The sequence below is a fragment of the Macaca thibetana genome, chromosome 6 (assembly GCF_024542745.1).
Source record: "Macaca thibetana thibetana isolate TM-01 chromosome 6, ASM2454274v1, whole genome shotgun sequence".
In the NCBI taxonomy this organism is placed as follows: Eukaryota; Metazoa; Chordata; class Mammalia; order Primates; family Cercopithecidae; genus Macaca; species Macaca thibetana.
Genome location: NC_065583.1, coordinates 135,696,680 through 135,715,321, shown reverse-complemented (window position 1 = coordinate 135,715,321; position 18,642 = coordinate 135,696,680). Strand labels below are relative to the sequence as shown.

Here is an 18,642-nt window from a genome sequence, read left to right as displayed (position 1 = left end):
AAATTAACTATTCATTTCTTTATTTTTTCCCCCAATGAGTTCTGAGATGCTTATTACCTTTTTTCTCTTTTTGTTCCTGCAAAAGAGAAGCACGTAGGCAGCTAAGTGCCCAGAAACTGGGAAACAGAAAAACAATGTGGAAGGAAGATGGCTTTGCCCACAGGCTCCGCAAACCCAGGCTGGAAAATGCGAAACTTCCACAGGTCAAAAGTCCCAAGGCCATTTTCTCTTGCCCATTCTAAAGTAACTAAGTAGATGCACAAATACACAAATAAACAAATGTTTAATAGAAGAGTTCATCTAAGGTATATAATTGCAAGATAATTTATCATTCACTTAAAACATAAAATAAATCCCTAATATTACTTTGTTAGATAAAGTATCTTTATTTTAGGAGAAGATAAGTATGTAATTTAAATATATGTATGTGAGTAGATTTTCTCAATTTACTATAGTATACATTTTTCTCTATTTATTTTAAGGCCTTAGAAACAAAACATAACCACATAATCAAACATTGCAAGAAGGGGGATAAAAATCCACACCCATACTTTAATATTCTACTAAAAACAAAGAGCATTTTGTTGTATTTCCCTTAAATGAACTTTCCTAAGTTATCTCTTTTCTAGCAGAACTGATTTTTGTCCTGCTTTCTTTCACTCTGATATATCAAAGGTAGCCTTATGGAGCAACAAATTGTTCTGTTTTTGCTTTTGTTTTTTCTTCCTTTCTTTTGAGATGGAGTTTCACTCTTGTTGCCCAGGCTGGAGTGCAATGGCACGGCCTTGGCTCACTGCAACCTCCACCTCCCAGGTTCAAGCGATTCTTCTGCCCCAGCCTCCTGAGTAGCTGGGATTACAGGTGCCCACCACCACGACTGGCTAATTTTTGTATTTTTAATAGAGATGGGGTTTCACCATGTTGGCCAGGCTGGTCTCGAACTCCTGACCTCAGGTGATCCTCCTGCCTCAGCCTCCCAAAGTGCTAGGATTACAGGCATGGGCCACCATGCCTGGCCCTGTTTTTATTTTTTATTTATTTACTTTTTTTTGAGACAAGGTCTTGGTGTGTCTCCCAGGTTGGAGTGCAGTGGCAGGATCGTGGCTCATTGCAACCTCTGCCTCCCAGATTCAAGTGATTCTTGTGCCTCAGCCTCCCAAGTAGCAGAGACTACGGGTGCATGCCACTAAGCCCGGCTAATTTTTATATTTTTAGTAGAGACAGGGTTTCGCCATGTTAACCAGTCTAGTCTTGAACTCCTGCTTCAAGAGACCTGCCTGCTTCAGCCTCCCAGAGTACTGGGATTACACGCGTGAGCCACCATCCATGCCCGGCCAATAAATTGTTATTTTATAAGATACATAAAATTACATAAAGTTTTATACTTATTTAACTCAACATTCCTTTGTTAACATGTGGTTATTTTTAGGAAAGCGATACACAGGACATGGCTAGTACTACATTTGTGCATATAAAGGACACCAGCAAAGTATGAGAGCACTGGATATCAATCACTTTAGAAAATGCTTACCATGATAACAATAGGTGAAAACTGGTATTTTTATTACCAGTTTTTTATTACCAGTGTGGATAATTCATCATCCGGCTTCAGTGACTATCAACTCATGTCAGTCTCATGCCTTTCAGCTGTAACCCCATTTTAGACCCTTGCCTGCCAGATCATCTGAATTAATCCCAGACCACATAGCACAGCATCAAATAAATATTTCAGTATGTGTCTCTAAACAATGAGAACATTAAGATAAAAATGAACACATAACACATCTTTAGAAAAAATTATGCTAGTGCCTTAATACATCAAATATTTCGCTGGTATCCAAATTTTCCCAACTGCCTCATGAATTTTTCTTGATTTGATGGAATCAGGTTACAAATGAGGTCCATACATTGCAAATGGTGACTCTGTCTCATGAGTCTCGTAATTTATGAGTTTCTTCTTCCCGCCTGACCCTTTCCTTTTAATCTACTTGAAGAAGCTAGATGGATTCTAGAGTGGCTCATGCTCTTGATTCTGACTGATCCTATCTCATCATGGCATTTAATATGTTTTCCTATCTTCAATATTTCACATTAATTGGCAATAGGATTTAGAGGCTGATCAGATACAAGTTCAATATTTTGGCAACAATAAATACTTCATAGAAGGTACTGTGTACTTCTATCTGGAAGCACAAAATGTCTGGCAGCCTCTCTCTTTTCTTGAAGTCATTGGGGTCTTTCAAGGATTTTTAACACTTTTAGTGTTTTATTATAAAAATTACAAAAATTAAAAGTTCAAACGAAAGGAAAGAATATAATGAAGTCCTATGTATTCATACTTCAGGGTTTTTTTCTTTTTCTTTTTGTCTTTCTTTTTGTGTGTAGACAGGCACTTGCTCTGTCACTCAGGCTGGAGGGCAATGGTGTGATCACAGCTCACTGCAGCCTCAACTTCCTGGGCTCAAGCAATCCTCCTACCCCAGCCTCCCAAGTAGCTGGGACTACTGGTGTGTGTCACTACGCCTGGCTAATTTTTGTACTTTTTGTAGAGACTTGGTCTGATTGTGTTGTCCAGGCTGGTTTTGAACTCCTGGGCTCAAAGGATCTACCCACATATACCTACCAAAGTGCTAGGCATGAGCCACCACACCTGGCATTACTAGCTTTATCAAATAACTCACTTATCTGCCTCACCTTTATTTTATCAATGCCCTCACTCATTCCCTGCAGAACCTAGATTATGTAAGCAAAATCCAGACATCTTATAATTTCAACTCTCAATATTTCAGTGTGTATCTCTGAAATCTTTTGTCTGTCTGTTTAGAGACAGGGTCTGTTGCCCAGGATGGAGTGCAGCGACACCATCACGGCTCACTGCAGCCTTGAACTCCTGAACTCAAGACTTCCTCCCCAGCCTCAGCCTCGTAGCTGGGAGTACAGGCGCCATCACACCTGGCTGATTTTTAAACATTTTCTTTTTGTAGAATCAGGGTATACTAGTCTGTTCTCATGCTGCTAATGAAGATATACCTGAGACTGGGTAATTTATAAAGGAAAGAAGTTTAATGGACTCACAGTTCCAGATGGCTGGAGAGACCTCACAATCATGGCAGAAGATGAAGGAAGAGCAAAGGCACGTCTCACATGGTGGCACGCAAAGACAGAGCATGTGCAGGGGAGCTCCCCTTTATAAAACCATCAGATCTTGTGAGACTTATTCACTATCACGAGAATAGCACAGGAAAAACCGCCCCGTGATTCAATTACCTCTCACTGGGTCCCTCCCACGGAGTGAGGATTATTACAATTCAAGGTGAGATTTGGTTAGGGCACAAAGCCAAACCATAGCAGCATTCTGTCCCTGGCCCCTCCCAAATCTCATGTTCTCACATTTCAAAACCAATCATGCCTTCCCAACGGCCCCCTAAAGTCTTAACTCATTTCAGTATTAACTCAAAAGTCCACAGTTCAAAGTCTGATCTGAGACAAGTCCCTTCCATCCATGAGCCAGTAAAATTAAAAGCAAGTTAGTTACTTCCTAGATACAGTGAGGGTACAGACATTGAGTAAATATAGCCCTTCCAAATGGGAGAAATTGGCCAAAACAAAGGGGCTACAGGCCCCATGCAAGTCCAAAATCCAGAGGGGGAGCCAAATCTTTAAAATGATCCTCTATGACTACAAGTGTCACACCCAGGTCACACTGGGTGCGAGAGGTGGGCTCCCATGGTGTTTACTATCTCTGCCCCTGTGGCTTTGCAGGGTACAGCTCCCCTCCTGGATGCTTTCACAGGCTGGCATTGAGTGTCTGTGACTTTTCCCGATGCATGGTGCAAGCTGTCGGTGGGTCCACCATTCTGGGCTCTGTAGGATGGTGGCCTTCTTCTCATAGCTCCACTAGGCAGTGCCCCCGTGGGGACTCTGCGTGGGGGTTCGCACTCTACATTTATCTTCCACACTGCCCTAGCAGAGGTTCTCTATGAGGGCCCCACCCCCATGCAAACTTCTACCTGGATAATCCAGGCATTTCCATGCATCCTCTGATATCTAGGTGGAGGTTCCCAAACCTCAGTTCTTGGTTTCTGTGCACCTGTAGGCTCAACACCATGTGGAAGCTGCCAAGGCTAGAGGCTTGCACCCTCTGAAGCCACAGCCCAAGCTGTACCTTGGCCGCTTTGAGCCACGGCTGGAGCAGGTGGTATGCAGGGCACCAAGTCCCTAGGCTGCACACAGCAAGGGAGCCCTAGGCCTGGCCCAGGAAACCATTTTGTTCTCCTAGACCTTTGGACCTGTGATGGGAGGGGGTGCCACAAAGGTCTCTGACACATTCTGGAGACATCCTCCCCATTGTCTTGGTGATTAACATTTGGCTTCTTGTTACTTATGCAAATTTCTACAACAGACTTGAATTTCTTCCCAGAAAATGGGTTTTTCTTTTCTATTGCATCATCAAGCTGCAAATATTCCAAACATTTTTGCTCTGCTTTCTCTTGAATGCTTTGCCACTTAGAAATTTCTTCCACTAGATACCCTAAATCATCTCTCTCAACTTCAAAGTTCCACAGATCTCTAGGGCAGGGCCAAAATCCTGCCAGTCTCTTTGCTAAAACATAACAAGAGTGACTTTTACTCCAATTCCCAACAAGCTCCTCATCTCCATCTGAGACCCCCTCAGCCTGGACTTCATTATCCATATCACTATCAACATTTTGGTCAAAGTCATTCAACAAGGTTTCTCTAGGAAGTTCCAAACTTTCCATATCTTCCTGTCTTCTTCTGAGTCCTCTAAACTGTTTCAGCCTCTTCCTGTTACCCAGTTCCCAAGTCACTTCCACATTTTTGGGTATCTTTACAGCAGTACCTTATTCTCTGCAGTACCAATTTACTGTATTAGTCTGTTCTTATGCTGCTAATAAAGACATATCTGAGATTAGGTAATTTATAAAGGAAAGAGGTATAAATGAATTCACAGTTACACATGGCTGGGGAGACCTCACAATCACAGCGGAACACAAAAAAGAGCAAACATCTTACATGGTGGCAGGCAAAGAGAGAGCATGTGCAGAAGAACTTCCCTTTATAAAACCATCAGATCTCATGAGACTTACTCACTATCCCGAGAACAGCACAGGAAAAATCTGCCCTCATGATTCAATTACCTCCCCCCAGGTCCCTTCCACAGCACATGAGGATTATTACAATTCACCCAATTATCACAGGGTGATATGGTTTGGCTCTGTGTCCCCAACCAAATCTCACCTTGGATTGTAATTTCCAGTGTTAGGGGAGGGACCTGGTGGGAGGTCATTGGATCATGGGGGCAGATTTCCCCCTTGCTGTTCTTGCGATAGTGAGTGAGTTCTCCTGAGGTCTGGTTATTTGAAAGTGTGTAGCACGTCCCCCTTCACTCACTCTTTCTCCCGCACCATGTGAAGACATGCTTGCTTCCCCTTCACCCTTCCACCATGATTATAAGTTCCATAAGGCCTCCCCAGCCATGCCTCCTGTACAGTTTGTGGAACTATGAGTCAATTAAACCTCTTTTGTTTACAAATTACCGAGTTCCGATAGTTCTTTATAGCAGTGTGAGAAGAAGCTAATACATAGGGGTCTTGCTATGTTGCCTGGGCTGGTCTTAAACTCCTGGCTGGCCTCAAGCAATCCTCCCACCTCAACCTCCCAAAGCACTGGGATTTATAGGCATGAGCCACCATGCCTGGCCTCTCTGAAATCTTTTTAAAAATACCATTATAACATCTAAATATTTTAAGAATAATTCCTTAATATCATCAAATAACGAAAGTATTCACATTTTAAAATTGTATTGTAAGGTATTTGTGGCTTTTTTTTTTTTTTTTTTGAGATGCAGTTTCGCTCCTGTTGCCCATGCTAGAGTGCAATGGCACAATCTTGGCTCACTGCAGCCTCTGCCTTCCAGGTTCAAGCGATTCTCCTGCCTCAGCCTCCCAAGTAGCTGATTACATGCATGTGCCACCACTGCTGGCTAAATTTTGTATTTAGTAGAGACAGGGTTTCACCATGTTGGTCAGGCTGGTCTCGAACTCCTGACTTCAGGTGATCCACCCACCTCAGCCTCCCAAAGTGCTGGGATTACAGGCATGAGCCACCACGCCTGGCCGGCATCTTATTTTAATTGCAGCACTTGGTTACTGGTGACAGTATTCCTCATGTTCAGTTAGTAGCTGTGACTTGTCTTCTGATGTCCTCTGCTTGTCTTATTTTTGAGTTGATGCGCTTGCAATAAAGACTGGTAGCCAATCTGGCTACAAATATTTTCTGTCTGGTATTTGCCTACCAAGAGCGAATGGAGTGGGAGAGTCTTCCCTCTTGACTATCCACTACCCAATAAACTTAAGCTTTCTAATTTAACTGTACTTTGTGACTTCTTCTATTGCTTCTAAGCTCACAATGTCTTTCTTCCTTCAAAGTTAGAATGAAAATTCAATTCATTTTTTTTCTAGCTTCACTAAGTCACCACATCGCTAATTACATTCAGGTCTTCCACGACTCCTAAATCATAGACACTGACAGAAAATAATGCTTCATAATGGTCATATATTTCTAAACAATTTGAATCCTTTTGCAGACTACCCATCAATTTTGCTCCTAAAGAAAAATTCCAATCCCTTTTAGAGAAAGGGGAACCCTGTCACCTAGTTTTAAAGTACTCAAAATAATTAGAACTTTAATTAGTTCTATCTAAGAATAAAAAGTAGAAATTAATTTAAATCATAATGAAGTTGGTGTTTTCTCTCTCTCTCCCTCTCTTCTAATGGCTTTTTATTTAACTGTTACCAACATATTTTAGAGACCCAGGCTTTTTCAAGGGAGCACATTTACGAAGCACAAGCTTGGTAACCTAGGAGACCCCACCTCTCCATTCTCCCAGAGCCTATTGCCTTAGAAAAGCAACTTCAATTTAACAGATGGCCAGTTTTCTCAGCCTCAATCAAATGGACAGTAGGAGTAACAGAAGAAAACTAAAGCTCAAACATTACCACAACTATAGTCCTAGATTTACTTTCAAGCAAGAATTCCCACGGTAGCAGAGTAGGACTGTGGTGCAAAGTCCCAAGGAAAACTAAGTTACAGGTTAAGACGCCAAGGCAATGCATCAGAGGCTCTGAGAACCAACTCCTGATCCTTGAAGCAGCATCCTTTTTTCTATTTGAACTTCAGTTCTGTCCTTGAATCCTGACAGAGAGCCGTTTCCTGCTCTCTGTTCTCAGAATTCTCTTGGCTTGGATTTCTCGGTCCACTTGCCAGTTTTATCACTTTACGCTTGTTCTTCGTGGCTTCCTATCACGCCATGGGGAGTTAGGGGAAAGTGTTCACTGATAGCCCATATATGACTTGTGGGTTACAATTTATTAGATTCTAGTTTTGCCCAAATACTGGGCATACTTCAATAATGACCAAAACATTTCATTATTTGGATAGGAATGGGTATCTTATCAAGCAGATTTAAAGGATATGGTATCTGTCCTTTAGAAAGGAACAACTAGGCTGGGTGTGGTGGCTCACACCTGTAATCCCAGCACTTTGGGAGGCTGAGGCAGGTGGATCACTTGAGGTCAGGAGTTCAAGACCAGCCTGGCCAACATGGTGAAACCCCGTCTCTACTAAAATACACAAATTAGCTGGTTGTGGTACTGCATGCCTATAATCTCAGCTACTCAAGAGGCTGAGGCAGGAGAATCGCTTGAATCCAGGAGGCAGAGGTTGCAGTGAGCCAAGATTGCGCCACTGCACTCCAGCCTGGGCAACAGACTGAAACTCCATCTCAAAAATAAATAAATAAAAGGAGTTAGTGTATAAAATACTGCTTTATGCAATGATAAAGATAATAATAATACTTAAGGCAAAAAGTCATACAAAGACAAAAAAGCATAGACCAGGCAATTTACCAGCATGAGTATTGAAATTTTGAAGCATATGTAATACCAGTCCACAGCCCATGTCATACTTAATGCTTATATCATCAACAGAAATTTAGGGGTGATAAGTGTATTAAAACTAAATATGTGGTCAACTCACTCATGTATTAAAAAACAAAAGGTTGATGCAAACAATTAACTTATGTTATACATGTAAAAATACATTGTTAACATTTAATATTTAGCTTTTATTAAATCAGGTGAAGTTTCACTTTTCTTATATAAACTAGGCCCAAACTACTACTTCCTCATCTCCACTATGCGATGGTTAATGTTATGTGTCAAGGTAGCTAAGCAACAGTGCCATTATTTGGTCAAACACCAGTCTAGATATTGCTGTGAATGTACTTTTTAGATATGATTAACACTTAAATCAGTAGACTTTGAGTAAAGAGGAGAATGTTCCATAATATACATGGGCTTCATCTAAATAGTTGAAGACCAAAAAACTGAGATCTCACACAAAAAAGGTATTCTGCATCCAAACTGCATTTTGACTTGAAATACCAACTCTTCTTTGAGTCTCCAGCCTGTTAGGCTGCCCTACAGATTCCAGTTCAGTCAGCCCACAATCACATGAGCCAGTTCCTTAGAATCAATCTCTCTCCTCTTTTTTCTCTCTATAGATATATAAACATCCTATATACATCCTATATAAACATCTATACATAAATATATAGATAAATATCCTATTGGTTGTGTTTCTCTGGAGAACTCTAACATATACCCTTACCATTACTCCACTGTGGATACATAAAATAAGATGAAGTGGGGTTTTTTTGTCTTTTTTTTTTTTTTTTTTATACAGGGTCTCACTCTGTTGCCCAGGCTGGAGTGCAGTGGCGCAGCCTTGGCTCACTGCAACCTCCGCCTCCCAGGTTCAAGTGATTATCCTGCCTTAGCCTCCTGAGTAGCTGGAATTACAAGTGCACACCACCACACCCTGCTAATTTTTGTATTTTTATTTATTTATAAATTTTCGTATTTTTAGTAGAAACAGGATTTCACCATGTTGGTCAGGCTTATCTCAAACTCCTGACCTCCAGTGATCTGCCAGCCTCAGCCTCCCAAAGTGCTGGGATTCCCAAAGTGGGGCAATCTTGGCTCACTGCAACTTCCACCTCCCTGGTTCAAGCGATTCTCCTGCCTCAGCCTCCCGAGTAGCTGGAATTACAAGAGCACACCACTACACCTAGCTAATTTTTGTATTTTTAGTAGAGACGGGGTTTCACCATGCTGGCCAGGCTGGTACCAAACTCCTGACCTCCAGTGATCTGCCCGTCTCAGCCTCCCAAAGTGCTGGGATTACAGGCATAAGCCATCGCGCCTGGCAGAGGTTAAGTTTGTATTTCTCTGCTTGTCACCGCATCACACAACAAGGCTTTACAAATTTTCACTAAACCTGGAGGGGATGTTAATCGTCTAGAGCTGCCATTACAAAATCCCACAGACTGGAGGCTGGAAATCCAAGATCAAGGTGTCACCCTGCAGGCTGATGTCTCCTGGGACCTCTCACCTTGGCTTGCAGACAGCTGCTCACTGTGTCACCACATGGACTTTTTTCCGTGCATGGACATCCCTTGTGTGTGTCTCTTCATGAGTCCAAATTTTCTCCTTGTATAAGGACACTAGTCATACTAGATTAGGGCCCGCCCCAAAGGCCTCATGTTAACTTTATGTCCAAATATAGTGACAGTTTGAAGAACTGGGGGGTTTGGACTTCAACGTGTCACTTTGCGGGTGGGGTGGGGCCACAACTCAGCTCATAACGGGGGGTCTATCTGAAAAGATCTACATATAGACTACATGGCATACACAAAACTCACTTTCAAGGGGAGGCACTTAAAGAACAGCTCTCCTCTAGAGCAGTTAAAAGTGCCCAGCCAAGGGCAGGCACGGTGACTCATGCTTGTAATCCCAGCGCTCTGGGAGGCCAAGGTGGGTGGATTACCTGAGGTCAGGAGTTCAAGACCAGCCTGGCCAACACAGTGAAACCCCAGCTCTGCTAAAACTATAAAACAGCTGGGCATGGTGACACGCACCTGTAAGCCAGCTACTCGATAGGCTGAGTCAGGAGAATTGCCTGAACCCGGGAAGCAGAGGCTGCAGTGAGCAGAGATTGCGTCACTGCATTCCAGCCTGGGTGACAGGGCAAGGCTCCATCTTAAAAAAAAAAAAATGTCCAGTCAAGAAGAACATGAACTTGTATTTAGAGACCAGTTGGCAGAGAAAGTAAGAAATCATTTAAAATAAAAGCCCTAAGTCCAAGCCATAATGGCAGACAGGGAATTTCCGGCATTGATTTACCCCATGAACAATATCTTGCGTATTGCTCAATCTAGAAAGCAGCAGGGATTTACTTTTTTGAGCCTGGCTAATGATTCTCCCTGCAAGCTAGATGGTCATAATACATTTAGCTGCTAAATCCCTCTTGAGCCCTGGACTAGGCATGATGTGAGATCCTTGCATTATTTTGAACATATGTACATATTTTACATATCTACATATTTATGTACATAAATATAAATGTACATAATTTATATGTATGTATAGAATATACATACATATACATCTATCTATACATATATACGTCTACATACACACACACATATATATATACACAACATAGTTTTGATCACAAGCCATTCCGAGTCCAGATACAAGAGGCAATATCTATGGGCAACAATGGGAGGCCGAAGACCTTACAGAAGACAGGGAAGGGAAAAAAGGCAACGGGAAGACAAGAGAACAGAAGAGAGTTAAGAGAGGAGAAGGAAGAAAGGGGGAAATGTAAGAAATAGGGGAAGGGAAGCCACGTGGGAAGGCAGGTCTTTGTTCCTCCCCTCTCCATGGGCTGTCATGGAGTCCCACCTCTGACTAATAACAGCAACAACAACAAAAATTACAGGGCACTCCTGTAATCTCAGCTACTCGGGAGGCTGAGCGTAGAGGATCACTTGAGCCCAGGAGTTTGCGGCCAGCCTGGGCAACATAGCGAGAACTATCTCTAATAAGTAAAAAAAAAAATAAAAAATAAAAGCCAGAATTTTACATGTGAATAGCACATGTAGATTTCCAAAAACTTTTCACCTCTGTTATCCCTCACATACCCCAAACAGCCCAGTAAGACCTCATGAAAGCACTGTTACTTTTATTAGACAAGTAAAAAAAAAAAAAAATCTGAGACAGGGTCATTAGAATGACTTTCAGAGCCTGGAAGCAATTGAACATTTTATAGACTAACCTGACTCCATATAAATGGTAAACAACACATCATCCTCTCTTAAATTTCTGATTTACACATAATCAAACTATATGATATATATACATTTTTAAAATGATGTGTCTATTCTTTTTCTGAAAAACTTCTTTTTGGTTTAACACTTTGTGAGCTAATTGTTTGTTTAGTTTTAAGTATATCCCACTTGCAAATAAGTTCTGAGAAGAAACAAATATTTACTGGGGAAAATAACTGTCATAATATTATAAGGAAGAACTCTTCTTCCTAACTAGAAGCCAATTCTTCTCCTTCTAAGGTAGATTTCCAAACACTACAACTTTTTCTATAATTATTAAAAATTTTTTTTTTAAATCTTAGGAAGACAATGTAATTGGTGAACTTTTAGTAATGGAGACAAAGTAGGGTACAAGGTAATATGGCTCTTGTCCAGAAATAAAATCAGGTTACAACGATCTTAAGACTTTATTTTAAACAGTTACCACAAAAAAAATCTTTGAATTGGAAAGTCAGTCAGTCCCTGGCTTCGCTGGTATGTCTTATACCTTGATATTACCACCTAGCATATAGCTCAGAGTTCAGTTACTGACATGCCATTGACCAGACATTTCAGCCTGGCTATTAGATGAAAACCCAGGTTCCAGTTCAAAGCTAGAAGGTGATACCTGCCCTGGGACAGAGTTCAGATACTATATTTCAGGTCTTTGTGTTAAGGTCTTAGCTTTTGGTCCAGCGTGCAACCACGGTAATTCAGGAAAGAACAGTGCAAGGACATTCTAGGAGTCCCTTTCTATAAATTTACGAACTGCTCCCATACTGTGGCAGAGATTTTCCACAAAGGGTGCGGTAAGATTTCTGTTCCCATATACTCTTCCAGAACCACCTTGCATCAAGAGGCATAATCTACTTCTCCTCCTTTGAATATGAGCGGGATGTTGTGACAATCTCAATGGATGGCAGAAGCAATGCTGTATGATTTCCAAGGCTAGGCCATGACAGGGAATGGATGAGGTTTCTGTCTAGCTCTCTCAGGATGCTTGCTTTTGGAACCTAGCTACCATGCAGTGAGAAAGCCAGGGCCAACGGGGCACCAGCGTTCTGGCCAAAAGCCTCAGTTAAGGTCTAAGGTGACAGCCAGCGTTAACCGTCAGATGCTGAGGGAATGAGCCACCAGGTAATTCCAGCCCCAAGCCTTTCAGTCTCCCCAGCTGAAGTTCCACATCATGGATCAGAGACGAACTGTCCCTGTTGTACCCTGTCCAGAGAATTGGTGAGTATAATAAAGGTTTGTTTTATGCCACTAAAGGTAGTAGTCATTTGTCAAACAGCCCTACTAACTAGAACATACAGTACCGGCTAAATGAATGCTCAGAGGCAGAAAAAATTAACTTACTAATTTTCATTTTGTGCATTACTGGTCTTGAATCTGTCCTGGAGGTGGGGAGGGTAGGCAAGAAGTGGGGAAAAAAAATTAAGTGCCACCTTTCCCGCGTAGGCACTATTCATGGTACAATAAAACTTCAATTCCTCCAAAACCCCTATGAGGTTAAGTCCTCATAGGGACTAATCTCCATTTCAAAGATGAGGAAGCTGGGGCACAGCAAGGTTTAGTAACTTACCCAAGATCATACAGGATGTGGTAGAGTTGAAATCTGATCCCCTCTCTGCCTGACCTAAAATTTACAATCTTTTGATTCTTCCCCTAGATCCCAACGTGGGGGCTTTGGCCCTGAACTGAGAACGGGGGAGGGCAGAGGAGGGTCCTCAGGTTGGTGGGGATGAGAAAAGACCCTGAATCCCTGAGCACCATTGTGTGTTATATGTTCCATACACACAGCTTTCAAATATAGTAAGTTCCATGATAATCGTAATTCAAATCCACTTAATACATTTTGATCCCATCATTATGTGTCTTCTCAACCAATAGATAACAGAACAGCTAAAAGTTAAAAATCTGTGTACTCTGTGTATGTTAGAACAGGTTTCTCATGTTTAAAAACGTCGAGAACCACGAACCACATACCTTATGGTGTGTAATTAACATTCATGCCTGGTCAGTTGGACAACCGTGTTACCACAAGAAAACACAAGAGTTGTAAATGACCAAATTCATCTGCATTTATTTACTGAAGGTGGTTACCACGTGTTCTCTCTTAAATAATGGGCAGCCACAATTCACTAATTTGCTAGCTGTAGTTCCCACTGGGCGCTGGCCAGCATTCCGTCCTGAGGAAATGGTGATATACTGTGCCTTTCCATTTTCCACACCCTGCAGCCAGTGACAGTGATCGTGGTCAGAGTAGAATGAGCTTCTCTCCATCCTCTCCTTGCCTTGCTTCTGTCCTTCACGATGTCCTACTGAGTTAACATTCTGCTTCCCTCTGAAAAAGCAGCTTAAGGGCAGGGTTGGAAGGATGTGGTGGTGACAGGCTTGGGAACAACTTCATTACCCATCAGGAATGTAGAGCAAGTTCACTGCCCTCCCTGAGAAACAGGAGCCGGATCTGTGCTTATGAGGAAAGAATGCCAGTACTTAAAGCCTTCTTCTGACAAAAGACCGACAACTTCAGCAGAGTTCTTTGCCCTCACATTCACAGGGGATGTGGAGCAAAAGACACAGAGCCAACCCTCAGCCAGCAACAGACGGGCACGGGTGGGGTGACTGGGCTTTGCACTCTCTTCCCACAGCTGTCTTCTTCAGCTGCAGTAGTCAGAATTCATGTCCTTAAGGAGGCCTTGCTTAGGGACTACACATCGTACCTTGAAACCATCCCTACCCCTGCTTTCTTGCTGTCCTTAAGCTCTTGAATCACTGCATGACACAATGATTTTCTTTCCCCAAAAATGGGCAAGTTAACAAAGTCGGTTAGGGTCAAACAACTAAGACATTCCACCTCATAAAACTGCATTGTATTAAAATTACATCCATAGTTTCTAAGCTTATGTTTCTATATACCAAAACCCATGATTTCTACTTGTAAGCTGTTCAGCTCTGGTTAAATGAGGAAAGAAGTTAAGTGTGCTTTTCAAAATCTTCATTCTTATTATGACTAACTTTAGCTTGCCAACAATTCAAATACTTTTTTGTGGTAACTCTTTAAAATTGTCTGAAAATGAACCACAGTTAGTCACTGCATAAGTCATAAATGAAAGAAATGCATGTGTTTTACTAAATGCACAACTAAAATCCATTACGCACACACACACACATGCATGCACACATACACATACATAATGCTGAATATATAAATATACAAGTTAAGATTTATATACTGGCCACCAGAAGTGAGAGAACATTTCTCCTGACCATAAAGAAGAAGCATTTCACCTATTACAAAAAATACATTGTGAGGGGGATGAGGCTGCAGCCTGCAGGATCCTCCATCAGTCTCCACTAGAACCTCGAAAACCTACCAACCACCGTGGAAGGAGGGAGAGGAAGAAATCTCCTCTCCATGGATTTCTGGCCTAACCAGGGTCTCTCCCTTTCCTCTCAAAGAAGAAAGACCTAGAAAGCAGGAGAAAGGAGTGAAAAGGTAAGAAAGGTGCAAGAGAAGATACTTTAAGAAATTAACCCAAAACTTGGCCAGGCGCAGTGGCTCACATCTGTCATCCCAATACTTTGGGAGGCCGAGATGGGTGAATCACTTGAGGTCACGAGTTCAAGACCAACCTGACCAACATGGCGAAACCCTGTCTCTACTAAAAATACAAAAATTAGCCAGGCGTGGTGGCACACACCTGTAGTCTCAGCCACTTGGGAGGCCATGGCAGGAGAATCACTTGAATCCAGGAGGTGGATGTTGCAGTGAGCCGAGATCGCACCACTGCACTCCAGCCTGGGCAGCAAAAGTGAGACTCTGTCTCAAAAAATAAAAATAAAAAAATTTAAAAATTAACCCAAAACTTGTAATTAGCTACCCAAATGACAAAAGCTACTGACCACTCCTGACTTTCCGTCTGTCTCAAAAAAAAAAAATTAACCCAAACTTGTAATTAGCTACCCAACATGACAAAAGCTACTGACCACTCCTGACTTTCCCCAGTGTCTTTTCTAGATGGAGGCAGATCAGCTGACCCAGGAGGTACAGGGGAATAGCCCCAAGGGAACTGTCACAGCCAGGGAGCCTCAGCCTCACCTGGATTATCATGTACAAATTTCCACTCACCTCAAAAGATGTGGGCATGTAAATCCACCTATACTTGTCCTTTGAAACTGTACATTTTTTATAATACAGAATATTTGCCTATTTGCCTTGTCTTTTGCCACAGATAATTCTAGATGTATGTTATCAGGCATTTCCAAGGTTAGAGTTCTTTACAGATTTCAAATTCCTAGAGGACAGGAAATATGGTTGTTTTTCTTGCATTGTACTATAACTACCCCCATATTGCAAATGAATACATAAATTCCTGCCAGGAAATGCTTTTTCTTTTTTTAAAAAAGCCTCATTTCCTTTAAAGTGTCCAGTATTGTAAGAATTTTGGGAAGACTGATGATTACATCTTTATAACTGTGATTCATTCATTCATTCAACAGATTTACTGACCACCTCTTATGTGCCAGGCTGGAGATTGAGCAGTGAAACCCCCAGAGACTAAGTCCTCATAGGATACTGCTTTAGAGAGAAGACAGTTCGTGCCGGGCGCGGTGGCTCAAGCCTGTAATCCCAGCACTTTGGGAGGCCGAGACGGGCGGATCATGAGGTCAGGAGATCGAGACCATCCTGGCTAACACGGTGAAACACCGTCTCTACTAAAAAAATACAAAAAACTAGCTGGGCGAGGTGGCGGGCGCCTGTGGTCCCAGCTACTCGGGAGGCTGAGGCAGGAGAATGGCGGGAACCCGGGAGGCAGAGCTTGCAGTGAGCTGAGATCCGGCCACTGCACTCCAGCCTGGGAGACAGAGCGAGACTCCGTCTCAAAAAAAAAAAAAAAAAAAAAAAGAGAGAAGACAGTTCACAAACAAATACAATATGAACAAACACATCAAGAACAAACAGGTAACATGCGAAGGGTGAGAAGTATTTAAAAAGTTAGAATGAAAGAACAGGAAGCGAGAAGAATGTGTGATTTTACTCGAGGGGTGGGAGGTGTCAGGGAAAGACTTTTTTAGGGGCAACTGTGCAGAGACCAGGCAAAGAGCCTTTTGGGGCAGGGAACGCCAAGTCAAAGCGAGACAGGAATAATACAGGGTGGTTCAGGAGAATAGAAAATTCCAGCAGTTTTCCAGGCAGCCGTTTCACATGACTAGCAAAACAAACGGTTGAAATTACCTGCAGAAGCTAAGGACTGATAAGACCCTGAAATATCGGGTCATGGACCATGCTGGCTGAGACCAACTGGACCCAAAATGACACTGGATCTGACCTAGGTTCCTCTTAGAACCTCATTATGCACTCATTCGCGTACTCAATCAACCCCCACCAGTGCCATGAGAGTTTCAGGAACACGCATATTTGGTATAAAAGCGGTGACACCACAGTTCCAAGAAATCTCCACCACCTTCCAGGAATTTTCATGAATATTCCCCACCTTGGTGAATGAAGCCCACAAAGGTAGCAGCCCCAAACCCCCTTACACGCGTGACTCTCTTTTAATGCCCGCACTCCCCTTGCCCCTTGAGGGTGTACTTTTCCCTTTGCAATAAATCTCCGTACTTCTACAAGTTTCTGACTCATGAATCCCTTCTTGGGATGGTGTCAAGCACCTGTACACCAGGTGAGGTTGAGATCCCACCAGCATTTGGACCTCCTGTAGCCCACCAGTATCGAAAGGCCCTGAAGCTGAGGTGGGCAGGTAGACAGAGGAACTGCAAGTGAGGTTCCCTTCCCCGTCCACTCTTTCTTTGATGGCTAGAGTCATTGATCCTTCCAGCACAGCTGTTTTCAAGTTTGGGCTACTGCAATTCTAATCTTCATAGAATCAGCAAACCAACAAGTTCCTGATCAGAGAGGCGGACAGAAACAGTAAATAAAAAACAGAATCCTGGGGCTAAAACTTTTTGACAATGCAAAGAGGGTATTGGGAAACGGTATGTTTCATGTTAAACATTCCTGCTGATATTTTATTCCATAGAACGGGGTTAGTTGTTATTACATGCCATTGGATTTTAACGCTGAAGAGTTCTTGCTTCCTTTCCTGTCCAATAACTGCACTTAGATTTCTTATTTATGTTGATAAATGATCACGATCATATGACACTGACTCCAGCAAGGAGTGAAACGACTCAGCAGAAATCAAATAGAAAATCAATCTGGCTTCTCTGCTGGAATGCTCACTAGAAGGCACATATACTTAGTTTTGCTTCCCTCCGTGTCCCCGTCCCAGATAACCCAATGCCACCTTCATGTGGTTTCTTCTCTAAAAATTTGAAGTTATTTTGCACTCGCATCTGTGTTTAATTTGCCTTTCAAAGGCTATTCTGAGAACAATGAGTTGAGGAACAGAAACCATCAAAGAGAAGTCTAAAATGACATTAATGAACAGAAAAAAATTAGAAATATGGTAATAGAGCTTTTATAAGTAGACACTTAGAAAGGTATGTGAAGAACGTAAACTCATTCTTCATGTAGAACAGTAGAACTATACCTATTACTCAAAAGAAAATAAATTCAAAGGCCGGGAGAGGTGGCTCACACCTGAAATCCCAGCACTTTGGGAGGCCGAGGTGGGTGGATCATGAGGTCAGGAGTTTGAGACCAGCCTGGCCAATATGGTGAAACCCTGTCTCTACTAAAAATAAAAAATGAGCCGGGTGTGGTGACGCATGCCTGTAATCCCAGCTACTCAGAGGCTGAGGCAGGAGAATTGCTTGAAACCGGGAGGTGGAGGTTGCGATGAGCCAAGATTGTGCCACTGCACTCCAGCCTGGGTGACAGAGTGAGACTCTGTCTCAAAAAAAAAAAAAAAAAAAAAAAAGGAATTCAAATACAGCAATAAAGACCAGGATAGTAGGACTGTCTCAGGAAATTACACCCATAGAAGATGAAGCCATCTAAGAATTTCCCATTAAAGAGCTCAGCCGAGTATGGTGGCTCATGCCTGTAATCCCAATACTTTGGGAGTCAAAGGAAGGAAGGTCGATTGAGATCAAGAGTTCAAGACCAGCCTGAGTAACACAGTGAGACACTATCTTTATAAAACAATGTTTAAAATTTTTTTAAAAAAAGAAACAGATCCTCAGTGAGGGATAAGGGTCTTCCTTTTTAAGTTTTGGGGGGTTTTTTTTGTTTTTTTTAAATAACTCCAGTATTAGAAAGTACTGTTGAGTCCAGAAGTTCAAGACCAGCTACTCAGGAGGCTGAAGTAGGAGGATTGCTTCAGCCCACAAAATGACCTCAATCTCATCTCTCTTGAAATTCTGCCTATCTTGTGAGATCCTCCCTTTAGTGAGTCTCTCCTTCCCCTCCATAATCCCTCTCTTGGATGCAACAACTGTCTTCT

The 18,642-nt window shown here is 42.3% G+C and overlaps 2 protein-coding genes across 7 annotated transcripts in view; both read right to left on the bottom strand.

The window, feature by feature from the left end:
* BRIX1 (biogenesis of ribosomes BRX1) overlaps positions 1–18,642 on the bottom strand; it is a 305,669-nt gene that overhangs the window by 196,136 nt on the left and 90,891 nt on the right. The window lies entirely within an intron of this gene.
* The window catches only part of RAI14 (retinoic acid induced 14), a 174,544-nt gene that overhangs the window by 99,308 nt on the left and 56,594 nt on the right, over positions 1–18,642 (bottom strand). Inside the window, exon 1 of one of the 6 annotated variants that reach the window (XM_050793814.1) lies at positions 3,076–3,208. The exons of the other annotated variants lie outside the window; for them this stretch is intronic. Coding sequence (XP_050649771.1) covers positions 3,076–3,108 — 33 coding nt within the window. The 5' untranslated portion in view covers positions 3,109–3,208. Of the gene's footprint in view, positions 1–3,075; positions 3,209–18,642 lie in introns of those variants that run through there. 6 annotated transcript variants of the gene reach the window in all.